Source organism: Triticum aestivum, chromosome 7D, assembly GCF_018294505.1.
Source record: "Triticum aestivum cultivar Chinese Spring chromosome 7D, IWGSC CS RefSeq v2.1, whole genome shotgun sequence".
Taxonomy (NCBI): Eukaryota; Viridiplantae; Streptophyta; class Magnoliopsida; order Poales; family Poaceae; genus Triticum; species Triticum aestivum.
In genome coordinates this window covers 11,252,454-11,279,500 of record NC_057814.1, presented here as the reverse complement: position 1 = coordinate 11,279,500, position 27,047 = coordinate 11,252,454, and the positions used below count along the sequence as shown (strand labels likewise).

General features: G+C 44.2%; 2 protein-coding genes across 2 annotated transcripts; both read left to right on the top strand.

Moving 5' to 3' along the window:
- Positions 1-1,206: 1,206 nt before the first annotated feature.
- LOC123163699 (F-box protein At1g47340-like) lies at positions 1,207-2,473 on the top strand. The gene has a single exon (XM_044581053.1). It carries the CDS (start codon positions 1,234-1,236, stop codon positions 2,356-2,358), a length of 1,125 nt encoding a protein of 374 aa, XP_044436988.1. The 5' UTR covers positions 1,207-1,233; the 3' UTR covers positions 2,359-2,473.
- A 9,148-nt stretch (positions 2,474-11,621) lies between these two features.
- LOC123168383 (F-box protein At5g49610-like) lies at positions 11,622-13,257 on the top strand. The gene has a single exon (XM_044586252.1). The coding sequence runs from the start codon at positions 11,746-11,748 to the stop codon at positions 12,952-12,954; it is 1,209 nt and encodes a 402-aa protein (XP_044442187.1). The 5' UTR covers positions 11,622-11,745; the 3' UTR covers positions 12,955-13,257.
- Positions 13,258-27,047: the final 13,790 nt, after the last annotated feature.

Sequence of the window (27,047 nt, the reverse complement as noted above, 5' to 3'; positions counted from 1 at the left end):
ACGACCTCATCCTGGAGATCCTCTAAAGGAAACAGAGCAGTCTATATCATTAGTCTATTACTGGATTTCTAGAAGAAGGAAAAGGGGAGAAATGGTTGTTTCTGCTACTCTACATTTGCTTTAAAATTGATGTACATATATCAAGAAGAACTTGGTTGCAAAAGTGATCAACCATAACATTCAACACAAACACATTGGTTTTGTAATTAAATGCCTAAGATCTTATAATTTTGAATTAAATTGTTTGATTATGCAATCAGTTCACATTATTTGGTGTAGCATGCTGTTTAACATTTTAGAGTTCCATCCTTTTTAGTAATGAAATAATGATGAACTCATATTAGTGGATCCATAAAAGTGTATGATATTAGTTTGACAAGGTTATATAGCAAGGCAATTCTTGTTTGACGAGAATAATGAAAAACCAAGCAGCAAAAGAAGAGATAATTTTTCGCTCGAGGGTGGGGTTGTAAGGAATCCGTGGCACGAGTAAACGAAAGCATCTTGGTCGCCATATAGAAAAACATCTTGGTTGCCTCCTCTCTATCTCACCCATCTTGTTGCCAGGCATGGAAGAGAGGAGGGAGAGCCGAGGAGCATGGTGGCCTCTGGCTGTTGCCCGGGAAAAGGTAAAGGCCGTGGCACGACTGCCCGTCTCAATGCCGCTGCTCCTTGCGTGCTTGTTTTCCGATCCTTACACCCCCACGTCCAACTCGATTTTCGGCTGCCGCAACGCCGTACATGACCAAGTCTAGCGCCCGCGCCCGCCGCCCTCTTGTGAATGGCCAACTGATAGTCGAAGGTGGGGAAGGCTTCGATAGTATGATAGTATGATGTGTGTTAGCTGATTGTCAAGAAAAAGATGTGAGTTACTTGAGACGGCATTATTCTTGGTTATTTTAGCTCCGTGAGTAGCATCTTAAATTTTTCCAAAAGCCTGTGGCAACGCACGGGCGTTTTACTAATTTGAGTAGTGCTCGGACGAAAACTGCGTGACGTCCCGTGGTCTCGGCCTAATCTAGACTCTGAAATTTTGAGATCTCATCCTCGGAGAAGCCAAGCGCCGCCGCCGCGTCCCCATCAACCGTCGCCGACGTCGCCCTAAACCCAGGTACCCATCACCGACCACCACCCGGGTCGATTTTTCCTAGCCAGATCGATAATTTCCTCTCTCCATCTGCAGTCGTCGATCGTGATCTTACCAAGCCGAGGCTAGACGTCCATCCCGGGGCGATGGCGGCCAGCCTGCTCACCGACGACCTCATCCTGGAGATCCTCTCCCGCCTCCCCGCCAGATCCCTCCACCAATTCAAGTGCGTCTCCGTGCCCTGGCGCCACCTCATCACCGACCCCATCAACCGCAGGAAGCTACCCCAGGCCCTCGCCGGCTTCCTCTACATGGCCGTCAGCAACAATCGTCAGATCCACCACCACTTCGCCAGCGTCTATGGTGCCGTGGCCCCGTTCGACCCTGCCCTCCCTTACCTGCACCCTAACAAGGACAAGGTCATAACCCAGGTGGACGCCTGCAATGGCCTCCTTCTCTACCGCCGCTACAAGAAGAACAGGGCGATCCCTTGGACAGAGGACGCTTGCCATTTTGTGGTGTGCAATCCCGCCACCGGGAGGTGGGTGGAGCTGCCCCATCCACCTCAACCACAGGTGCCAGCCAACAGTCGTAACCATACCACAGGCCTGGCTTTCGATCCAATGGTCTCGTCTCATTTCCACGTTCTTTGTTTCGAGTACAAGTTTCCAGGAGCTTACATCGCCGGAGTGAACATCTACTCGTCACGGACAGGAGCTTGGAGTCGCAGGGATAGTGGGATGGTCGAAAAAGTTATCCTGTGTAGTAAATGTGTCTATGTCGGTGGTATGCTATACCTGATAGGCAACCTGAAGCACATCAACGGCGAGTATGTGCTGGTCGGTGTGGACATGGAGGGGAAAGTGTGGAAAACTATCCGCGTGCCGTATGGTCGAAGCTTTGGTACGATTGGGGTGTCGCAGGGGTGCCTACACTATGCTATAGCTTCTGTCGATGATAACAATAAAATCCTGGTTTCTGAGATAGCGCTCTGGTGCCTCAAAGATCATGACAGTAAAGAATTGGTCCTGAAGCACACTGCCAGCCTCAATAAGCTTATGAGCATGACGGGGCTGGTGTACCAGGTGGCTGAGATTCATCCAGATTGCGACACCATTTTCCTGGTTCAGTTTGGAGGTGATACCTTGGTATCATATGATATGCGGCATCAGAAAGTTGGTTCTATCCTTAATCTTAAGAAAGACAGTATACACAAATTTCTACCTTATGTTCCTCTGTTCTCAGAGTCATTAGCAGATGCTGATGGGTAGTAATTTTACCTTCGAACCACCCTTGTGCTTCCTCTGAGAATTGGCTCTTCTGTCGGCTGAATTACTTGTTTGTGTACGTCTGAATCTGCTTCAATCATGCTGGTGCTTACACTCATGCTTGCTTGATTTCCAGTTCAGAGCAATGGCTGGTAAACCTACGGATTAAGCATAATATCATTTTCAAATAACATTGTTACCCTTGTTCTTGTTTGCCTAGCACTCACAGTTGTTCTGGATATGTATTACTTCCATGAGGCTAAATTATTTTGTAATCAGCTTTCTTGTCCATAACAATCAGTTATTATGATTATCCTAAATCTTAGTGCATATTGTCAACCTTCTAGTGTACTAAAGGGTTCAATCAGACTGGTTACTTGTGTGATCTCTGGTTGACTTTATGCATTCTGTATTTTGGCAAAGCACTACCTTTGAGCAAATTCTTTATTTATGTTTGTTGTGGCTAATGATTTGGTAGATACCACAGATAATTATGCATTCTGTATTTTGGCAAAGCACTACCTTTGAGAAAATTCTTTATTTATGCGTGCCATACTCTCGAAGATTTGGTACGATTGCATCGTCACACGGGTGCTTACACTATGCTATAGCTTCTGTCGATGATGACAACAAAGTCCTGGTTTCTGAGATAGCACTCGATCTGGTGCCTCGAGGATCATGATAGTAAAGAATTGGTCTTGAAGCATACTGCCGGCATTGATAATCTTATGAGCATGTCCGGGCAGAAGTATTAAGGTGGTTGGGATTCATCCACATTGCGATACAACCTTCCTGGTTTCATATGGAGATAATACCTTGGTATCATATGACATGCAGCATCAGAAAGTTGGCCGTATCCTTAATCTTGAGAAAGACAACGCACAACAATTTCTACCCTATGTTCCCCTGTTCTCAGAGTCATTAGCAGTGGCAGATGGGTAGTAGCTTTACCTTGAAACCAAGCATGTGCTTCCTCCCAAGAATTGTCTCTTTTTTCGGCTGAACAATTTGTCTGTGTACTACAGAATCTGCTTCAATCATGCTGCTCAATTTGCTACTGCTTACACTCCTGCTGGCTTGGTTTTCTGTTCAGAGCAATGCCTGGTAACCCCAAAGCTTATGTATAATGGCATTTCCAAAGAATGTCGTAACCCGTGCTCTTGTTTGCCTAGCACTGGATGTTGTTTTGGACATGCATGTATTAGTTCCAGGGGCTAACTTGTACTGAAATCGGCCTCCTTGTCCATGAAATCAGTTATTATGATTATCCTAAATCCTAGTGCATGTTGTCGACCTGCTAGTGTACTAAATCTTCAATCAGACTGGTTATTGCCTTACTCGTGCTATGTCTAGTTCACTTTATTCATTCAGTATTTTGGCAAACGCTTCCTTTGAGTTAGTTACTTTTATTTATCATTGCTGTAGCTAATGAATTCACTACAGCTTTGGATATGTTAACCACAGAGAAATCACATTATAATGTCCAAAAACGGAACATAACTGTAAGCTTTGATGCAAAATTTTCATGCTGGGTGTATGCGTGTTTGGTCCCTTTTCAGGTGATGATAAACCAAGGTAGTGCTTATCATATATGAAAATAGGATTTATGACAGGTGCCAGGACAGGGCATTTGTTGTGCTAGAATGTAGTGGCCATAACATATAGGCTTGTCTGTCTGGCTTAGTCGCTTAGCGTTGCGCACTCTTAACTTAACAGCCATATGCTGAAGCCTGGGTAATGCAGCCGATGTGTCTTGTGGCTGTACGCGTCGAAACTGTACCCAGCAAGGAAGAAAAATCACTGTGTACTTCATCAGCTCCAAAATTCTATCGAAAATGAAAATCCTAATGTCAATATCTTGCGGTGCATTAACTACCATGGGAACCTGCAAGGTTGAGTCATCTTTAGTAAAAGCAAAACAAATCAGCATACTGCCGGTGCTTCATGATTCGGTAGAGGGGCAAAAAACCAGCATGAAGCAAAGGGCCCAGCAGACACTGTGAAGACAACATCGCAGCAGACTGTTCATTCATTGCTTAGAGAGGAGGAAAATTGCCAACGTGCACTTGCAGCTTGGACTGATACTCTTGTATATCCCCTTTTCTGCTCTATTTTTAGGGCACAGTAGCAGTATACTGTAGCAGAAGCAGATCAGACTATTTCAGAGATTTCAATCCAAGTTTCTCTTTCTGAAGCTGCTCCTTTCTTGTCAAGGTATGTGCTTACTAGTAACAAATGTCAGCATTTGGTAGTTAGCTTCTTTTCTTCGCGTCCTCTAATTATTCTGCCAAAAACTGCATGTAATTAGGTAGTACTAGTGGAGAACAGTGACCGAGCACAAACATAACACGGATTCCACATGTTGGAAGTGGAAAGATATTATGAGCTCATGGGTTAGATCGATTCAATTTGCTGCCATGCATTAATCACGAGTCTTACTGAATGTGTAGTAGTACTACTGTTTGTTGTATGTCGAATGGTTTTCTTTTATCTAGGAGTTATTCAGTTGAGCAATTCATGGTCGTATATGGCAATATTTTCACACCATGCATGTATATAGATTCGATATCGCTTATTGGAGGGGATACTAGGCTGTGAACTGGCATTAGCCTGCCAAACACAATTGTACACATATAGCTCGTTACATGGCTTGATCTATCTGGGGAATGCTGGGAAAAGAAACATTGGTGGCCTTTTGATAATAATGTAATCACTTCACTCTCAAATGAATTAATACAAGAGCACATACAGTAATATATATACCATCTCTCTCTGCTAGTCATATATACTAGAGGGGTCCTAAACTGCTTTAATATTTATGCATGGGGTCCCTGATCACATGGTTGGTTCTGTTGTTCTAGTCGCATTTGATGATTCTCACATAGAGAGAAAACATTAGTGATGTGTGGTTTTCCATTTGGTTCTTTTAGGTAAGATGCTCTCACTTAAAACTAGATAATACCCCGCGCGTTGCGGCGGGAATTGGATGCAATACATTTGGATGATATTTGGTTCTATAGAAGACGAATTTTTGGATGGACAATATGATAATTGAAAATTCAAAATACATATGGAAGAATGTTTGGATCAATAATATGATAACTGAAAATTGGGAAATACATATGCATAATCATAAATACTTATTGGAAATTGCAAAATACATATGTATAGTCATAATTATTTATTGATCATAAAAAGAACATAATACATGCTTAATTTTTTTTGTAGTTGGGGTGTTCTTCGTCGAGAACTATTTGGACATGTGGCGTTTCTTTCTTAATGTACTCAAAGATGTATTTGCTGGACTTGAATGGATGATCCTCAGATAGTTTTGTCTCGTCTTCACATGCAATGGTTTCTCTGAAAGTGATACATATTGGTGGTTTCGTAGTAGTTTTCATCTTTGCAATTGCTTCCATGTACTTCTTTTGAGCCTCCCTTGATGGATGAGTTGTTGACTGGGGCAGAACATTATTTGGTCCATCATATTGTATCCTGGAGAAAGATTCATGTGTATTGTTATTTGCAGCAGACAAAGTGAGGAAGAAAACAACATTGTATATGTAGTAGCCGTACCTGTAGCCTTCTTGTTGGTTGTCCATGGTTGTGCCTGCAGTAAAAAAAATCTGATCCCAGAGATGAAGTTGTAGCGACTACAATGTTATCGGGTGGTCTTATATAGGTGTCTTACAGGGGAAAGAATGTCTAACCGAACGATGTTTAAGAAATGGTTAATGCAAAGTCAAGTTAGCAACTAATGTATCCTAATAAAGAGTGTAGGTTTCCATCGAGATCCTCATTGCAACAAACAATATGAACTGATCCATTCATGAATTTATTTTAATACACACTGTAGGTTTCTATTGAGATCGTAAGTGCACCAAAGAAGATAAACTGGATCCATTCATGAGTTGGTACTTGATTTAATAGATACAGCTTTCCACTGAACACAAAAGTTTAAATGTTCCTTGGTTACAACAGAAGCCGAGCAAAGTGGTATGAACAGAAGCACTATGTTATTTCTGGTTGTACGCGATGGACTTTATTCCTCATTTGTAGCAGAGTGCAAGTTGTCCTGCATGTATTCGAAAATACAGCACTGAAAAAAAGAGTAAATAACGCAATAAATTACTGGAGTTTTAAATCAGAAAATGGAAGTTTATATAGTTAATGAACAGTACTTATATCGTCCAAATGTTGTTTTACTCTGGCTGTGCATAGTTGCTTGCGACAGTTTAATTGTCTGCATTGCTGTTGATGGAGATTTGTTGGAACAGTAAATATATGAAGGAAGAAACTCATATTGTTGGCTAAATTTGTATATAGGGTGTGAGAAACAGTACATACTCTTGCTTGTGCTTTTTCATAGTACTTTTTTCCGGTTCCTCTAAGCTAACATTCAGAAAATTGGTTCCATTTGTTATATCAGATGTTGAAAGTAATAAAAGCAAGAATCACATTAGAAAATAAACAGGGCAAGAGAATATAAATGTAACCCAAGAACCTCCCTGTACTTCAAATAAGTTGGCATTTGGCCGAACATAGCATGGATGAGATGTTATCCTGAATATATCATATTCCCAATATCGAACAGCACATAGAATGTGTAAGTTAGCATTCACTTGCATGACCAGTAATGATTTTGTAAAGAGGCTGCAAATAATTGCGACTCAGTACTGATTTTGTGAAATTAAGATTTACTTGTTAAAAGCTTGGTAATCTTCCACACTGAAAAAAAAACATTAGTGTGACATGAAAATGCTAGTTAACTGAAGCCTAACACCAGTTGAGGAAATATGATGCTTGAGGTACTGCCAAAGGATTTAGGTGATTTATATTACTGTGTACTTTGGTTGTTGTCGATACTTACTTCTAACTGCTACCAAGAAGTTTGTATATGTGTACCTTATCTAGTAATTGGAGAAGTATGGCGCACTAAGAATTTGTGAGTGTTGTCATACCTGTTAGATTTGTCGGCATCAACCTCGCTAAAATCAATTCTCCTTTTTGCTTGGACCCTGATTTTAATTGACATAATAGATGTAATGTAAGCTTGATCAGAGGGATACAATTCAGATTTGGATGAAGCAAACCAGAATCTATAATAGGCAAGGAATTAAAATGCAAGGCTATGTTGAATCAAGTCAAATAGCTATTGGGCCATTTCGAGCATTGGGCTGCACTGCACATGATTTGAAGTAGTGGGCTGTCTAGGTTGGTGTGAGCAAAGGAAAAACTAAGAAAAACAGGATGATATTACCTTGAACTGCAGGTGCGTTGACCCAAGGATTGAAGGTAAGGTGCAAAGCAACTCGGAGCCACCAGCAAACGTGAAGAAAACAGCACATGACAAACCACCTGGGAAGCAAACGCAAGCACCAAAAATAATGGCCAGGCATCAGATGGGAAGAACAGACCAACCGAATCACAGTAAGGAGACATGCTCACCGGCTTGCAGGCATTGATAGGTTCGAGCTAATCCCACTGGAACCGAGGCCGGCAGCGCAAGGAGGGACCAGAGGGGAGGCGCTGCTCGGGGATGCCTGCTTCAGGCCATGGAGGAGCGAGGAGGCGGGGGGAGGGGCGGTGGTAGATCGGCGGCCTGCTCCTTCCCGATGTCTTCCGCACGTACTGGGGCCACCGGAGGCCGGCGGTCGCATCCACGGAGTCATCCTGCTGGATCCCGCGGGAACCGGGGCGCGCGATAGGGATGGCCGCGTCTGGTGCCGCCGTCGCCGCCGCGAGGAGCGGGATGAGGAAATGGCTCCGACCACCGGTGAGGGAGGCCGGCGGCGGGAGGAGGAGCCGCAGTGGAACAATCACGAGGGGGCTTGGGGTCTGACCAGGGGTGCGGGCAGTAGGGAATGATTAGGATTTTTTTCTTTTTTCTTTCAGCCAACATATTTGGTCAGACTGGAGGAGGCCTTGAGTGGGACTGCATGAAGGGTGACGTGGCAGTATGTGATTGGATGTTGATGTGTCTATGCTGCATGTTGAGATAAGTCAAGTAGTGAGGGTGAACTTCTTAAGTATATAGGATTCAGAAGTGATTCGTGGAGTACTTGTACAGGCAAAAACCATAGCCACGATTTGTCATTGGATGATCCCTCTGGCAGCTCCTTTGTTTCGATGCTGCATGCATCTTCGATACCCTTCCGGTAGATAGCCATGTCTTTTCGAGAGCACTATTTTGGGTGATCTTTGTTTGTTGACTAAACTCAGAAGTTGTTCCACCGGAGCTGGTCCATGCAGCAACGGGAAGGCCCTTTGGCCCCCACTATGCAAACCAGGGCTGGGGGCGCTGTCTAAGCTCAGTCTTCAGATATAAAACTTGCGAAATGAACGAGATTTTACTAGGTACTACTAGAAGACAATGAAGTGTTTGTCAGTAGTTGAATTTCTATTGTACTACGGGTGAATGCTAGTTTTGATCTGCTCTGTTTAGTTGCTAGTGGTTGTGTCCTTCACTGCCTGACATGGTACTGTACTATGGTGGTAGCACCAGTAGCTAACTATCTCTTTTTGTGTCAACCACCACTCTTATTTTTGATGAAAAAGCAGGCGCCGTGCCTTCTGTGTAAAACTATAAGTTTCATTCTCTGAAATTTAGGACAACTCTGTTAGCAAGTTATTGAGAACTGTATCCGAATTCGACATTAAGAGAATGAATACAACCTTATTCCTGCTTGTTTCAGCCATCGAAGTACTGTCCATGCATTTGTCAGCCCTGTTAGCTTATAATTTCCTGGAATCATTGCAGTGTATCCTTGCTCGAGTGGCGAGGTCTGCAACAACAGGATAGGAGGCTACCATGTAAGCCCGGAATGAAAGGCGATGGCACGACAGGAACCTGCACTGAGAAATCCCCTCTGCCAGGTAAGGAGGCTGTAGGTAAGCTAGCATGCATGCACCAGAGTCCAGAGGGTTTAAATAATTTATGTGGACAAGCTGGCACAAAAAAAGGGTATAAATAATTTCTATAAATATTGATGCGTAATTTGGGATTGAATATAGATGTGTAAGATAAAACAGACAATTATAGTATCACACAAGCGTGTGAGTATTATTGTTTGCTACTCGAATCAGCCTGCTCACTATTTCTACACGACGCACCCAATTGGGACACCAACTTGGCCGGGGATGAGCTTCTGGACCTCTCCAGAGTCGTCCACCCCATCAGCGACGCCCTGGTCAAGACAACTGCATCACAGCGGTGCTAGGCCGCGGACCGCGAAGCAAGCGCTCGCGCGCGAGTGCCACGGTCGCCGCCGCATGGCACTCCCCCTCAAGCTGTTCCCTCATTCACGGTTCTCGCCATTGTCTTCGTGTTCTTCATTTGATTTCCCATCCATGATGATGTTGCTCTCCTGCTAGGGACCTCAGCCTTGCACATCGACATTGGTCTAGAGAGAGGAGAGGCGACAGCGGCGGTCATCGTGAGACCCGGGACAAGTGGCGGCGCCGGCTTTTGTTTAATTATGTTCAAGAGGTTTGCCGAGTGCAACATTAGGCAAAGTTTCAATGACACGTGACACCAATGCCGTTTCAGTCATTCTGTCCATGCTATTTGTTTGCCAAGTTTTTGCACTCCGCAAAGTTTTTTCCACGTGTTTGCCAAGTACTCCCTTCGTTCCTAAATATTTGTCTTTCTAGAGTTTTCAACAAGTGGCTACATACGGAGCAAAATGAGTGAATCTACACTCTAAAATATGTCTATATACATCCGTATGTGGTAGTCCATTTGAAATCTTTAAAAAGACAAATATTTAGAAACGGAGGAAGTACTAGTGGAAAAGGACCTGACAAAGTTAACTTTGCCGGCAGGATTCCAGCCGAGTACTATTTGCTAGTGTTGCACTCAGCCAACACTTTGCCTAGTGGTTTTTGGGCATTGAGCGAGTGCCCTGGGCACTTGGCAAAGTTTTACATTCCGGTAGTGTGTGTGGGGTGAACTACATGTTAATTTAGAGATGGCAAAGTTTTGAGTATTGGTAGAGGAAGGCAAGAAATTAATTTATTTAGGTGAGGTTTTCGTAATGTTGTTGTTGGCACCAGATTTTTGCACCATCAAGAACTTATTTAAGATGACCTCAAATGGAGAAGTGATCTACATCAAAGAGTTTCGTATTGTTGATACGAACATCTTTGAAGTTTGGGCCATCGCCGTCCGATTTCATCTCGAAGGCCGAAACTATGCTCAAAGTACTAAGATCTTATATTCAGAGTACAGTTTGGCTGATTAAGCCCCCAAGACGACCTCAAATGGAAAAAGTTTCAACATGAAAGTTGTGCGTCTCGTCGAGACGATTGATTTTGACATAAAAATTGTATCAATCCGAATTCATATACAAAAGTTAGAGCCATCGAAATACAACCCTCTCAGGGCGGCGAACACACTTTTTTTTGCGACTTCGCTAGGGAGTTCTTGACCGCCAAAAAATGATGCACCCCAGCGGAGGCGCCAAAAAAGTGTGTTCGCACACGAACACGTCACCGTGTACCTCCAACGCCGAGGGTAATGCACTGCAGCTCACTTCGAAGGAGACCCGTCCGGAAGCGCGGTACGCAAGCAATCCGGCGGGCGCTTTTGATGACTCGAAACCCGATATGCCCGAGAGGGACCACATCAGGGCTCACGGCGGCTACGGGCTGCCCTAGGTCGACCTGATCGCTCCTAGGGCCTCGAGGTTCACCGCCCTGTAATGAAGAAGAACGAACGAAGAACGAGGAAGAAGGAAAACAAGGGAGAAAATAAAAGTAAAGGTAAAAGATGATAGATTGATTTGTCGATTGTGTGTTGTTCAATCGGCCGTCACCCCTTGGTATATAAGAGGCGGCTAGACTTCCCATACAAGAAAAAGGCTTGGATTCATGTCCAAAACCCTAGTCAAATTTGGATTGGTTTTGTCCGAACTTTCCAAAACTGTTCGATTTAAAAACTAGCTGCACCTTGTATGTTTTTTTTGAGGTGGTAAACGACCTCGGATGAAAACGAGCCCAAAAGCAATCTTCTATAGGATGTGGCTAGGTCTCGGTCAACTAAGATTAACCAAGACTCAGTCAAGTTATAATATATAGGAGTGAGAAAATACTATAAAAAGGAAAAACCAAAAATAACTACACAAGTTTCCACGTAAGATCGATCGGACTGGTATTTAACAAGTCTCAAATCTTAGACTGAGACGTGGCGTATATTGGCAAGTCCATCGTACCCTCGTTGACTGCTCTCCAAGGTGCGAAGCGCCGCCGCCGCCGCCCCAAACCAGGTACGCTCCACCGACTAGCCCGGCCGGTCGACGATTTCCTCTCCCCGTTTGCAGATTTCCTCTCTCCAATCTCAGATCGGCCCGGCCTGACCTCCAGCCTACGCAGCACTCCAGATTCAGTGCCATGGAGGCGGAGGAGGAGGGGATCTTGGAGAAGAAGACCAACTCGAGGCTGGGCAACCATCCAGGGGCGGGGGCGACGGCGGCCAGCCGATTCACCGACGATCTCATCCTGGAGATCCTCTCCCGCCTCCCCGCCAGATCCCTCCACCGCTTCAAGTGCGTCTCCGTGCGCTGGCGCGACCTCATCGCCGACCCCGCCAACCGCAAGAAGCTGCCCCAAACCCTCGCCGGCTTCCTCTACACGACCTACAGCAACAACGCGCGACGCCACAACTTTGCTGGTGTCTCCGGCGACGGCGCAACCCCGTTCAACCCTTGCCTCCCTTACCTGCAGCGTGGCGAGTACAAGGACATCGCTCAGGTGGACGCCTGTAATGGCCTCCTTCTCTGCCGCTGCTACAACAACAAGGTGACCCCGCGGGCAGAGGATTATTTCCGTTTCGTCGTCTGCAATCCCGCCACCGGGTGGTGGGTGGAGCTGCCCCCTCAGCCTCAAACGCAGGACCCGGCAAACAGAAATAACCATGTCGCAGGCCTGGCTTTCGATCCGGCGGTCTCGTCCCATTTCCACGTTCTTTGTTTCGAGCAGACCTCTCCAGGACTTCACATCACAGGAGTGAACATCTACTCGTTACGGACAGGAGACTGGTGTCATAGGGACAGTGGGATGGTTGAGAAAGTTGCCCTGTTCTTCCTGAGCAAATGTGTCTTCGTCGGCGGTATGATGTACGTGATTGGCAGCCAGCTGGACCGCATGAACGTCGAGTATGCGCTGTTGGGGGTGGACATGGAGGGAAAAGTATGGACAACCATCCGCGTGCCGTACAGTCGAAGATTGGGTACGATTGGATCGTCTCAAGGGTGCTTACACTATGCTATACCTCCTGCCGATGATAACAACAAAATCCAGTTTTCCGAGAGAGCATTCTGGTGGCTCAAGGATCGCCATAGTAAAGAATTGGTCCTGAAGCATACCACCAGCATCGATAAGCTTATGAGCATGACCGGGCAGAGGTATAAGGTGGTTGGGATGCATCCAGATTGCGATACCATTTTCCTGGTTTCATATGAACGTGATACCTTGGTATCATACGACATGCGGCATCAGAAAGTTGGCCGTATCCTTAATCTTGAGAAAGACCACGCACAACGGTTTCTACCCTATGTTCCCCTGTTCTCAGGGTCATTAGCAGTGGCCGATGGGCAGTAGCTCTACCTTCAAACCAAGCATGTGCTTCCTCCCAAGAACCGTCTCTTCTTTTGGCTGAACAATTTGTCATTGTACTTATTCGGAATCTGCTTCAATCATGCTGCTCAATTTGCTACTGCTTACACTCATGCTGGCTTGGTTTCCTGTTCGGAGCAATGCCTGGTAAACCCCACAGCTTAAATATAATGTCATTTCCAAAGAACGTTGTTACCCTGTTCTTGTTTGCCTACTTGTGCGATGTCTAGTTCTGGACATGCATGTATTAGCTCCAGGGGCGAAATTCTACTGTAATCGGCCTCCTTGTCCATGAAAATCAGTTATTATGATTATCCTAAACCCTAGTGCATATTGTCAACCTGCTAGTGTACTAAAAAGCTTCAATCAGACTGGTTACTGCCTTACTTGTGTGATGTCTAGTTCACTGTATTCATTCAGTATTGGCCTTTATTCATTCTGTATTTTGGCAAACGCTACCTTTGAGCTAGTTCTTTTTATTTATGATTTCTGTAGCTAATGAATTCAGTACAGCTTTGGATCTGTTAACCACAGAGAAATCGCATAACAATGTCCAAAACTGAAATAAAAATGCAAGCTTTGCTGCAAAGTTTTCATGCTGGGTGTATGTGCGTTTGGTCCCTTTTCAGGTGATAATCAAGTTAGTACTTATCATATAAGCTTGGGCTTCACCTATGAAAAAGGGGTTTGGCAGGTGCCAGGACAGGGCATTTGTTGTGCTAGAAATGTAGTGGCCATAACATATAGGCTTGTCTGTCTGGCTTAGACGCTTAGCATTGTGCACTCTTAACTTAACAGCCCGTCAGGGTAATGCAGCAGAATCTGCCGTGTGGCTGTACGCGTCGAAACTGACCCGTCAAGGAAGAAAAATCACCGTGTACATCGTCAGACTCCAAAATTCTATCGAAAATGAAAATCCTAATGTCAATTTCTTGCTGTGCTTTAACTACCATGGAAACCTGCAAGTTTGAGAATCTTAATTAGTAATAGCAAACAAATCAGCATACTGCCGGAGTGCCGATGCTTCATGATTTGGTAGAGAGGCAAAAAAGCAGCATGAAGCAAAGAGCCATGCAGACACTGTGAAGACAACAAGGCAGCGGACTGTTCAGTCCTTACTTAGGGAGGAAGAAATTTGCCAAAGCGCACTTGCAGCTTGGGAACCTCATCCTCTTGTATATGCCCATTTCTGCTCTAATTTCAGGGCGCGGTAGCAGAAGCAGATCGGACTATTTCAGAGATTTTAATCCAAGTTTCTGTTTCTGAAGCTGCTCCTTTCTTGCCAAGGTACGTGCTTACTAGTAACAAATGTCAGCATTTGGTAGCTAGCTTCTTTTCTTCGCGTCGTCTAACTATTCTGCCAAAAACTGCATGTAATTAAGTAGTACTAGTGGATAACAGTGAGCGAGCACAAACATAACATGGTTTCCACATGTTGGCAGTGGAAAGATATTTTTATTAGCTCATGGGTTAGATCGATTCAATTTACTGATGTGCATTAATCACGAGTCTTACTGAATGTGTACTAGTACTTCTGTTCGTTGTATGTCGAATGGTTTTCTTTTATCTAGGAGTTATTCAGTTGAGCAATTCATGGTCATATATGCCAATATTTTCACACCGTGCATTTATATGTATATTCGATATAGCTGATTGGAGGGGATACTAGACTGTGAAATGACATTAGCTTGATCTATTGGGGAATGCGGGAAAAGAAACATCGTGGTTCTGTGATAGTATTATAATCACTTTACTCTGAAATGAATTAGTAGTAGGATAGTACACACAGTAATATCCATACCATCTCTCCATATATGCCAGATGGGTCTTAGTCTCGTACAGTAACAGCCATACAATGAAGCCTGGGTAATGCAGCCGATGTGTCTTGCGGCTGTACGCGTCAAAAGTAAAAAAAAATGAACCCGCAAGGAAGAAAAATCACTGTGTAGATCGTCAGACTCCCAAAGTAAAAAAGTAAAATCCTGCAATATCTCGCTGTGCACCAACTACCATGGAAACCTGCAAGGTTCTAAGAAATCAGCACATTGCCGGTGCTTCATGATTCGATAAGGAAGCAAGAAAGCAGCATGATGAAGCTGTTAGAAATAAGCCACGTCACGCTGGTGACCAGCATGTGTGCGCGTGTCAGGTCGAGTCCGGACGCCGTGCGTGGCCGCGCCCATAGCCGTGGTAAGTCAATCCGAGTCGTGCGACCTGCGCCAGCTGCGCCAGTTCGTGCATACAGGAGCGTCCGTGCGTGGTCAATGGAATCGTGTGCATGGATAAGGTAGTTACCTATATAGCCGGCCGATTCGTCTAGATCATGGAGCGATTCCCTGATTAGTACTACGTGGTTGGTTAGTGGGTTAGCTGGCCGTGTGTGCGCGTGTGCTTGTAGCTAGGGAGTTGTTAGTGGCCGGTGTGTGGCAGTGGCCTGGTCGTGCGTGCGTGTGCATTGGGTATAAAAACCCATCCCCTGTACTGCTGCGTGATGTGACAGTATGAGCCGAGTCGGGGTATGTGCCTAGAGGCCGTTCGTGCGACAGAGGCATTTGTGCGCCGGAAAAACAGTGTCCACCGTGCTCCTTTCCTTCTTCTTCCTCGGACGTGGACGTGGTTCGACCCCACAGAAGCAAAGGGCCCTACAGACAGTATGAAGGCAACAGGCAACGAATAGTTCATTTCTTACTTAGGCTTTGTTTGGTTGGATAACTTTTCTCAACTTCTGCTTTTGGGAAGCTAAAAGCCAATCAAAGGGGTAAATTCTTACGGCTGTTTGTAAGAGCATCTCCCGCCGTTAGCCCTCCCAAGAGGCATAAAAATCGCCCCTGGGGGCAAGCCGGCGACACAATCGGCGCTGGGGCGGTTGGGCATCCAGCCGTCGCCCCCAGACGCCGATATTGGCTCAGTTTTCGGCCCACTTTCGGCGAATAAAGGGCCCATATGGGCGAGAATAGGCCCATATTCGACGTGGTTCGTCGTGGCTCGGCGTTCAATTACCAACATAAATATTTTTTTATCACATAGTTCATCACAGAAAATCAAATAGTTCAACAAAATAGTGCAACAACAAATAGTTCAATACAAATTATATAGTTCAACAAATAAAAACCCATATTTCATCACACGTCGCGCCCGGCGTCACTCTTGAGCCTCCGTAGGTGCTCCACCAGATCCTGCTGCAGTTGATGATGCACCTGTTGGTCTCAGATCTCCTGACGCATACTGAGGTAGGCAGTCCAGGTTGCCGGTAGCTGGTGATCAACTTCGGCTAGAGGAGCCTGCCTGTAGTATGGTTCAGTGTCAAACACCGGCTCTTCTTGCTCGCTCTCGATATGTTGTGCAAGATGACACAGCAAGTCATGATCTCCCACATTTGATCTTTTGACCAGGCCTGAGCAGGGTACCGGACAACAGCAAATCGAGATTGGAGCACACCAAATGCCCGCTCGACATCCTTCCGGCAAGCCTCCTGCACCTTGGCAAAGTGGGACTTCTTGCCTCCTGGCACAACGTTTGAGATAGTCTTCATAAATGTAGACCATCTCGGATAGATGCCATCAGCTAGGTAGTACCCCTTGTTGCAGTGTCGCCCATTGGCCTCGATGTTCACCGGAGGAGAACGACCTTCAACAAGCTTCGCAAAGACAGGGGAGCACTGCAGCACGTTGATGTCATTGTAAGTTCCTGGCATACAAAGAAGGAGTGCCAAATCCAGAGGTCCTGTGTGGCCACCGCCTCAAGTACCACACTGCAACCACCTTTGGCGTCTTTGTACAACCCCTGGCAAGCAAATGGGCAGTTCTTCCATTTCCAATGCATGCAGTCGATGCTTCCAAGCATCCCAGGAAATCCTCTTGCTGCATTCTGTGCTAGGATCCGAGCAGTGTCTTCCGCATTGGGTGTTCTCAAGTATTGCGGTCCAAATACTGCCACCACCGCCCGACAGAACTTGTAGAAACACTCAATGGTGGTGGACTCGGCCATGCGCCCATAGTCGTTGAGTGAATCACCGGGAGCTCCATATGCAAGCATCCTCATCGCTGTCGTGCACTTATGGATCGAGGTGAATCCAAGTTTGCTGGTGCAATCCATCTTGCACTTGAAGTAGCTGTCGAACTCCTGGATGGAATTCACAATCCTGAGGAAGAGCTTTCTGCTCATCCGATAACGGCGCCAAAATGTTTTGTCGCCGTGAAGTGGAGCATCGGCGAAGTAGTCTGAGTAGAGCATGCAGTAGCCTTCGAGACGATGCCAGTTCTTTGCTTTCATCCGCCCCGGCGCCGCGCCACCTTGCCGCGGCTTTTCATTGCTCGCCAGCAGCTGGGCGAGGGCGGCGAGCACCATGAGATGCTCATCTTCCTGGACGTCGGCCTCGACTTTCTCCTCCAGCAGCGCGGCGAGCGCTTCCTCGTCGTCTGAGTCCATCGCCGAGGCAGGCAAATCGCCGAACACCTTGCACTCGGTGGGCGTGTACCCGCCGCTAAATTGCCCCTCCGCGGGCGGAAACGGTGGCAAAAACGCCCAGCTGCTGGTGGAGGGGCTGCCTCGGCGAACCTCTGCTCTTTTTCCGGCGGGGATTGGCTATCTAGCGGTGAAGGGCGACGGGCGGCGCCGGGATACAGCTAGTGGCGGCCGACGGCGCGGGGGTTGGAGGCGAGTCGGGGAAGAAAAACTTGACTTTTCACCTGACGGTGTGGGCCAGCCGCGCTTTTCCCTTGCGCCGGAGCCCCCGATCGCCCCCCAGTGCGCCGGGTTCGGCCTGCGATCGCTGGGCCCAAAAACGGGCCGAACCGACGATTTTCGACGTCCCGGGGGCGCGACTGGGGCATTTTTTCGGCGCCGGCGCCGAAAAAGTAGCTTGGGTGGCCTATTGGGGACGCGGCTGGAGATGCTCTAAGAATCTGTAGCTTTCTCGTAGTGTAATTTTCGCAGCAAGGCTACCCCAACTTCCACAGATTCTAAAGCGACCACTTTTAGCTGTCCCCATGAAAATTGATGTTATTTACCCACCATGCCACTCCCAAGTCATACCGGTTCAGCTCTTTCTCTCAATCCATATGGACAAAACGCAGCAGCTGCCCGACCCGCGGACGCCGCTCGCTCCGGCGACCCGCCGCCGCCGCGCGCTCAGCCCCCAGGAACTCTCCTACCTCTTCCCCACTGCTGCCTGATCCTCCATTCCTCCCGTCCTCCTCTGTACTGATGCACAGATCCGGCTGGCCGGCGGCGCCGGCGTACCCGACTTTGTCCTCCTCCTCCCCCAACTCCCTCATAGGGGTCGCCCCTCCCAGCACCAGCCTACTGCCTCATCCTCGTGTTTAGTTATTCCTTTTTTTTTGCTTAAACTGTTTGTAATTTTCTAACATTATATACCTAATTATGTACAGTAGAAAATGTGTATGCTTGTATGAATGTCATGTAAAAAAACAGCAAACATCAAAGTATAGTCGTTTAATTGGAACAACAAACATCAAAGTATAGTCATTTAATTGTGTATGTGTTACCTATGAATCACCTACATTGTATAATTTTCCTTTCCAAAATGATGTTTCAGTTACGTATAGATGTACATATCACTGCTTTACGATTAATTAGCATATAAACATATTCACTCATGCTCCGGGGCGTTACAGTCATTTCACAGTCAAATCTATAGTTTCACAGTTGTTTTAACCAAACAGCCTCCAGCTTTTCAACAACAGCTTTTCCACAGCAGTTTTTTTAGAATCTGCAGTTCAACCAAACACAGCCTTAGAGAGGAGGGAAACTGCCAATGCGTTCTTGTGGCTCTGGAACTGCATTGTATAATCTCCATTTCCACTATAATTTCGGCTGATTCAGTAGCAGTGTAGCGGAGAAGCAGATCGGACTATTTCAGAGGTTTCGTCCAAGTTTCTGTTTCTCTCTTGTTAAGTTCCGCGGGTACTAGTAACAGATAATAGCATTCGCTACATTCCTTTCTTCTTGTACTCTAATTATTCTGGCAGAAATTGCATGTAATTATTCCTTCCTTTCTTCTTGTGAAGGTCCGCAAGGACTACGATTGATCCCCTATACTTTTTGGTCATCACCTACTCAGTATTTGTAGTTGATGCTATATTCAAGTTTGGCTGTAGAATAACCCCCTGCCCATCGCAAGGAAATTGTCAATCTTCCTCTAGAAAAAGAAACCCAGAGATTTTTGGTCTCTCATAGTAAGTTGAGTCCCCAAATAAAAAATAAATATCAATATGTTTCTTGGTGCCCCAAAAAATACTTGAAAATGTATAATGTTCTGAGGTGCATTTCATAATCCTCTTCTACAACGATGTTGATAGCATACAATTCATTCCTCTTCTCATAAGCTCACCATGTTAAAAGATTCAAGACACTTTTTGTATATCTACCGAGCTTCTGGTGATAACATCGGCTCTATTTTATTTATAGTGGTTCCATTTCCAAGCATCCTAATTGATTAGCAAAGTGATATTGATAGACTATAAAATAGAGTAGCCATAGCACATGTGGTTGCCCCATGTTCCTAGAATAGCTCAAGAGTGACAAGAATGCATAGTTGTATGTGTCATTAGTGTGTTTTAATGTTTTTTGCGCTTGATCATATTGAACTATCGTTTCAGTCACAAAAAGTTAATATTACTGTAACTATTTTTGGTCACATGAATAGTACAATTTAATATATTTATTATTCAAATCATTGATGAAAGTAGAATTTGTTTTTTTTCATTCATGAAAATAGATCTGTACTAATGCAAAATCAAACAAATCACTATATACTGTTAGTGCCCCTGTGATTTTATACGCACAAAAGTATTCGCTGATAACTCAGTATTACAAAAGGTGAGTTGTTATCCCTCCCATTACATGTCACCATCGATAAATATTCCTACACACTCGTCTAAGTTATTCATCTTGTGTTTCATCCCACCATCATCACCACTCCTCGAACATATTAGTTACTGAACACTAAATGTTTCGCTTATAAATTACTTATATCTACTAGCTTTCCCTAAGAAAAACAGCCGCTTCGGAGGCGTAGTTACCTAATGGCTAGTCGTAACTGAAACCAAACGCGAGAAATTTAAAACTTCGTCATATATGCTCATAAAGAGTATTGTTGCAAAACTATTTAGATAAACACACTAATCTATATGTTGAGTTTAGAACCTCTTATGTTTATGTGCTTACACAAAATAATACACTTGATTTGCTGAAATGGGTCAAGTCCAATCACGTTTAATACCTAACATTTATACTTGTGTATAACTATTTTTGTATCAAAATTTTATACTAGCTAATATATTTATATCTTTAGTGGTATAATTAACCACTTAACAATATTTCTAAATATGAGTATGATATTTTTGTTGATACAATTTAAATATCTATCATTGAAATGTACTCTTGTCTGGCAAGTGAGAACTATATTTTGGAAAGAAAGCTACATATTTTTTCAAGCCAAATACTTCTAGAACAATTCTCTTACCACTAGTAGAAAAAGGGCCATTTGTCCCGGTTCGTAAGGCCCATTTATCCCGGTTGGTGAACCGGGACTAAAGGGTCGGTACTAAAGCCCTACACCTTTAGTCCCAGTTCTTACACCAACCGGGACAGATGGGCCTCCACGTGGCCGCTACGGCGAGCCCAGGCAGGAGGGCCTTTGGTCCCGGTTGGTGGCACCACCCGGGACCAAAAGGCATCCACGCGTCAGCAGCTAGCAGGAGCTGAGGTTTTTGTTTTTTTGAAAAGGGTGGTTTAGGGGGTTTTGGGGGGGGGGGGGTTAGTTTAGGGTGTTAGCTAGCTAATAGAGAGAAGTGTCCTCTCTTATCTCCGTGCTTGGTTTACCAACGCTACTGCTATGCCTAAACATGGCTTAGATTGAACTAAAGGCAACATGTGGTGCATGTCGAAAGTAATACTAATCCTAACTTGATCAAGTTTGGATTAGTACTACTTTCGACATGCACCACATGCATGTTGCCTTCACTTCAATCCAATCCATGTTCATTTCACCCACTGATATATAATAACTCTTCATGCTCGCATCATGCATCATCATAATAACAAGTCCTACTAATCATCATCATACAACTTCTACTCGTTATTAATAACAAGTCATACGATCATCATCCTCATAGTCATCGAACCAACCCTACTTAATTGTTCATAGCACATGATCATCAGTATTAGGTAGGACCTAAATACCCTCTTTAAGGTAAAATAGCATAAAACAATATAGACCTTGACTCTCCATTATGGAGAATGGAGATCATCCTGTCTCCAATTCTTGCGCTTCGCTTCCTTTTGCTTCAGAGAACCTCCTTACGACTGTCCATACATTTTTTCCATTCTTTGATTTTCATGTCTCCACTTCTTTTAGAAATCCGGTATGGACAGTTGAGATTCGTAGAATGACCTGGCTGTATGTTCAAAACATCAAGGCGACCATTCTGATACATCAAATGAGGCACACAATCCATCGGGATTCTCTGTTGAAAAACATAGTAATAACTTCGTAGTTAGCAAAGATGCACGGATGTCGTAATAGTAAAAAATCTTACCAGGGTATCTCCATAGAAGTTACCGTGGTTCAACAAGTGCACTAGTGGAACGTATTGACCATAATTTGGAGGAGTATCATAATATGTATTGTAATTCTCAAGGTCAGTACAAAATGCGATGAGATGATTTTTCTCATGATAAGTTAATTCGGAGCCATCGGTGTAGTGGGTTTTGTCTACCATCTTCCGCACATTGTTTGAAGAATGAAAATAAGCTGTCAATGGAAATAAGCTGTCAACTATTTTGAAATAAACTATATAAATTAGCTAATAACTATGTTTGAGAAACTCACATAGCGGTAGAATTGGAAGTGTATCAACAAGGACCCAAATTTCCATATTGTCTTGCTCGATGTCAGGATCACCAAGATCCATGGTGACAAGCATATCCTCATAAAAACCATACATCTTGCAAAGTGCTTCCCAATTTGGGCAACCAAAATGGGCTACACTCTGAGAATTGTACAGATTTACTTCAAAATCCATACCATGATGGGTCCTTAGCTGAATTTTCTTTGTTTCGAAACTTTCATGGTCTTCAAAACCCATCCTCTCCAAGATATAGCGTCTTGCATGGCATGGATAAGCTAGTCGAATTGTAAAAGATGAAAATTACATGTTGAAATAGTTGAAGTCATGCTTAATTACAAAAAAATCACTTGTCGTCGTTGCGTACCGTTTCAACATCGAAGGTCTCCTGGAGCTTAATGCTGAAGTGCCGATCTTCATCCAGGTGAGGGCACCTGTCGCACAGACCTCGGTCATCGTTGCACCAGGAGCACTCCCCCGGGAGACTTTCGTCATCCGAGTACAACATTTCCTATGTTGATAATTTAAAGATTAAACTTGTAAAATTAAATATATGTACTACAAAAACTAAATTAGAACATTATTATTCATCACGGGTTGACTATCGGTCTGTCTAGTCTTTTCTTGAAAACTCTCAGCTCACATGGTGTATATATTCGACCATCGGTGATGGTAGCTCCTCCTTTCGTTCCCGAGTGCATTGCACCAAATTGACTAGCACACGGGAACAAAGGAGAAGCTACCCCCACGACAACAGTCGGGATTCTTCGTCCTCTCATATATGGTGGAGACTCTCCCTCACTGATTCCTCTCTGACATTTGCGACCGTCGGTGATGGTAGCTCCTCCTTTCATTCCCGAGTGCATTACAATTGTCTAGCACACTGGAACGAAGGAGAAGCTACCCCCACGATAACAGTCGGGATTCTTCGTCCTCTCATATATGGTGGAGACTCGACAGACTTAAAGTCAACCCGAAATATCGTTGAAAATATGAGCAAAAACTTTCCAAAATATCTTATAGGACTCATATTGACATGGAGATTTGGCTGGTCTCACCTCGAGGTCGGAGGGGGGTCGGTGACGGGGACGACGGCGGGGATGATGGAGGGGGCTCCTAGATTTCTGCAAAAACAAAAACCCTATAAGCTATGAACTAATCAAATGCATACGCCTTGCATAGTGCTCTACAATTTTAGCATTCAAAGTAGGAGTAGTTTTCCAATTTGAGCATTCAATAAGCAAAACCAAATCGTAAAATAAGTTAGTATTCAAATTAGCATGCATTCAATAAGCAAAACTACATCATCTCTTGCGTCCGTACATCATCGAATATTATCACTAATACACCTCGAATAGTATCATACATATAGCATCGCTAATACAGCTAGAACCGTAGCGCCCGACGGTTATCGGCGCGGGCGGTGGACACCCAAAAAAGAAGGAACCATCACAGGATCATAGCTCCAGTGAGATTCCTGAAGAACCTGCCAGGTATTGTCGAACCTGCCCTCCAACGCAACCATGTAGCGACGGACGTGCTCGTCCTCCTCGCTGGGTGACGTACCACCTCCGCGGTGTCCGGAAGCCTCGGCACCGTCAATGGCCCATGCGACCGCCACCAAACAAGGTTCGGGTCAACGACGGGCTGGCTCCTCACCAACCTACGCCCCCCGGAAGGTAGCACCTCCCAATACCAGCCTGACGGAGCCCAGTCCCGGACATGGCCCCTCTGATCAAGCAGGCCTCCTCCGCCGAGTCGACGACGAGGATGCGGGATAGGCATCGTCGACGTTGATGCGGGAATAATTGCTTGAATTAAAAAAAAATAAACTAGTTCTATTAATTTTCTTGCTAAAAATAAACTAATTCTATAGTAAAATAAAGTAGTTTTATTAAATCAACTAGTTCAACTACTAAGCACTTACTATAAGTAAAATAAAATAGTACTTACTAAAAATAAACTACTTCTATAGTAAACTAAAGTAGTTTTATTAAATCAACTAGTTCAACTACTAAGCACTTACTATAAATAAAATAAAGTAGTACATACTAAAAATAAACTACCTCTATATATAGTAAAATAAAGTAGTTTTATTAAATCAACTAGTTCAACTACTAAGCACTTACTATAAATAAAATAAAGTAGTACTTACTAAAAATAAACTACTTCTATAGTAAAATAAAGTAGTTTTATTAAATCAACTAGTTCAACTACTAAGCACTTACTATAAATAAAATAAAGTAGTACTTACTAAAAATAAACTAGTTTAACTAGTTCTGTTATTTATCGACCCCCGCCTCCTCATGTCGAAGTTATCGGGGAGTGGGTATATCGACAATGACATACATGATAAAAAATAAGAAGAGGAAGAAGAAGAAAAAAAAAGAGGAGAAGAAGAAAGGAATAGAGGAAAAGATCGAAGAAAAAAAAGAAGAAAAAAAAGAGGAGAAGAAGAAAGGAATAGAGGAGAAGAAGAAAAAATAGAATATTTTATATTCCTTTCTTCTTCTCCTCTTTCTTCTTCTTCTTCTTTTTTCCTCTTCTATTTATTTCTCCTCTTCTTTCTCTCCTCTTCTTCTCCTTCTTCTTCTCCTTCTTCCTCTTCTTATTTTCCTTTTTCCTCTGCTTCTTTTTCTTCTTCTTATTCTTCTTCCTTCTTCCTCTTTTCTTCCTTTTCCTTATTTTACTTTTTCCTCTACACTAACCTAAAATCGATATCTACTAACAACATAAATAAAAAATCTGAAAAACAGGACATATAATCATATATATACACACATACATATAATCACACATATAAATATAATCTGAAGAAAAAAACATCATAGGGGGCGCCGCAGCGGCGGCGGCCAGTACAGGGAGGACGAGGAGGGGATCGGGGTAGTCTCACAGCGGGCGCGGCGATGGCGTCAGTGTAGGGTGCGGCGACGGTGATGAGGAGGTAGGGCCGGCGGCGTTGGGGCAGGGCTGGCGCGGGGCGACAACGGCGTCGGGGCGGCGCGGGACGGCGTCAGAAGCAGGGGTGACGACGGCGACGGCGAGGCAGAGGGGCAGCCTGGCGGCGTCGTCGGGGCGGGGAAGACGAACTGAACGAAAATTTTCACAAGTGTTGGCTTATATAGACGGAGCATTGGTCCCGGTTCATGGCACCAACCGGGACCAATGCCCCCCATTAGTCCCGGTTGGTGGCACCAACCGGGACTAAAGGGGGGCATTGGTCCCGGTTGGTGCCACGAGCCGGTACCAATGCACCCCTTTAGTCCCGGTTGGTGCCACCAACCGGGACCAAAGACCTTGCACAACGGCGTGCTGGTGGGAGTTTAGTACCACCTCGCTAGCTGAGAGAGAGCCGCACCTGTTTATAAGGTGCGGTCCGCCTGAGCTATCGAGCTCCTCTCTAAAGCAGGCTTACGGGCCTAACCTTTCTATACATGCCTGTGGGCCTACTCGGCCTTCTACGGGCCTGAATCCTGGCCCACCTGTCTGGTTGGGTTTCTAGTCGTATTCAGGCCGTGGTGGCCCAGTAGGCGGCATTTTTTTTATTTTTTCCAGTTTTTCTGTTTTGTTTTTTGCATTATTTATTTTCTTTTTTTGCTGTATTTTTTTAATTCTATTTGCTTTTAGGTCACAAAAATTATAAACTTTCTGTTAGTGCCATTAGTTTTCAAATTTGATTTTTGAGTGATTTTTCCCTACTATTTAATATTACCGTGTTTTATCATTATACTCAATTTGGTAATTTTAGGTTATTTTAAATATCTGTTTTAATGAAAAACAGATTTTGTTATTTTGGTTTGCTATTAAAGTTTCTAACAAATTTTTTTTATGAAAAATCTTTTTGCTTTTAATGTTTTGAACAGAAAATTCTTAGATAATTTTAGTTGCATAAATTTTATATAATTTTAGTTTCAAAAATACTAGAGGTTTATAAAAGATTTTTTGTTGATTCCTTTTGCTTTTAGTTGCATAAATTCTTAGAAAATTCTTTTTGCTTTTAATGTTTTGAACAGAAACATAAACTTTCGACCTTTTTTGAACTTATTTGAACTCCAGACTTTTTCTGTGTTCAAAAAGGACCATTCAACCGGGACCTCATCAATTTTCAACCCTTTCTGACTTCATTTGTTATTTTTCATGCATTTACTGATTTGGTTGAGCTAAATGACCCTGAAATTGAAAAGCATTTCAAATGAACTCTGAAAAGGTTGAAAGTTGGCATGGCATCATCATTTCACCCACATAGCATGTGCAAAAAAGTAGAGAGGGTTACGGCAAAAACTGGATGCACTTCGCGTACAAAACGGACAATCTCTTTCGAAGTATCAGGGTTTCAAACGGAAACTCGTTTGTTACAACAGGCATTTCGTTTCTTCACATGTAACTGCAGTGGTATTCTAGATCAATGACATCATCATAATAGTTGTGGAGAGAAAGTCTTCACTTTTTCTTCGCTTGTGTCCTTTGCTTATTGCGCCGTAACCATGGATAATCTTCATCGTTTATCAGGATGCTTGGGGCAGCATTGACTTTGAAGGGAGGAATTTCATGAAACTTTTCATAATCTTCAGACATGTCTGTCTTGCCCTCCACTCCCACGATGTCCCTTTTTCCTGAAAGAACTATGTGGCGCTTTGGCTCATCGTATGATGTATTCGCTTCCTTATCTTTTCTTTTTCTCGGTTTGGTAGACATGTCCTTCACATAGATAACCTGCGCCACATCATTGGCTAGGACGAATGGTTCATCAGTGTACCGAAGATTGTTCAGATCCACTATTGTCATTCCGTACTGTGGGTCTACCTGTACCCCGCCTCATGACAGATTGACCCATTTGCACTAAAACAAAGGGACCTTAAAATCATGTCCCTAGTCAAGATCCCATATGTCCACTATGTAACCATAATTTGTGTCCTTTCCCCTCTTGGTTGCTTCATCAAAGAGGACACCGCTATTTTGGTTGGTGCTCTTTTGATCTTGGGCGATCGTGTAAAATGTATTCCCATTTATCTCGTATCCTTTGTAAGTCAATACAGTCGAAGATGGTCCCCTGGACAACGAGTACAGCTCATCACAAACAGTGTTGTCACCTCTGAGACGTGTTTCCAACCAACTGCTGAAAGTCCTAATGTGTTCACATGTAATCCAGTCGTCACACTGCTCCGGGTGTTTGGAGCGCAGACTGTTCTTGTGTTCATTGATATACGG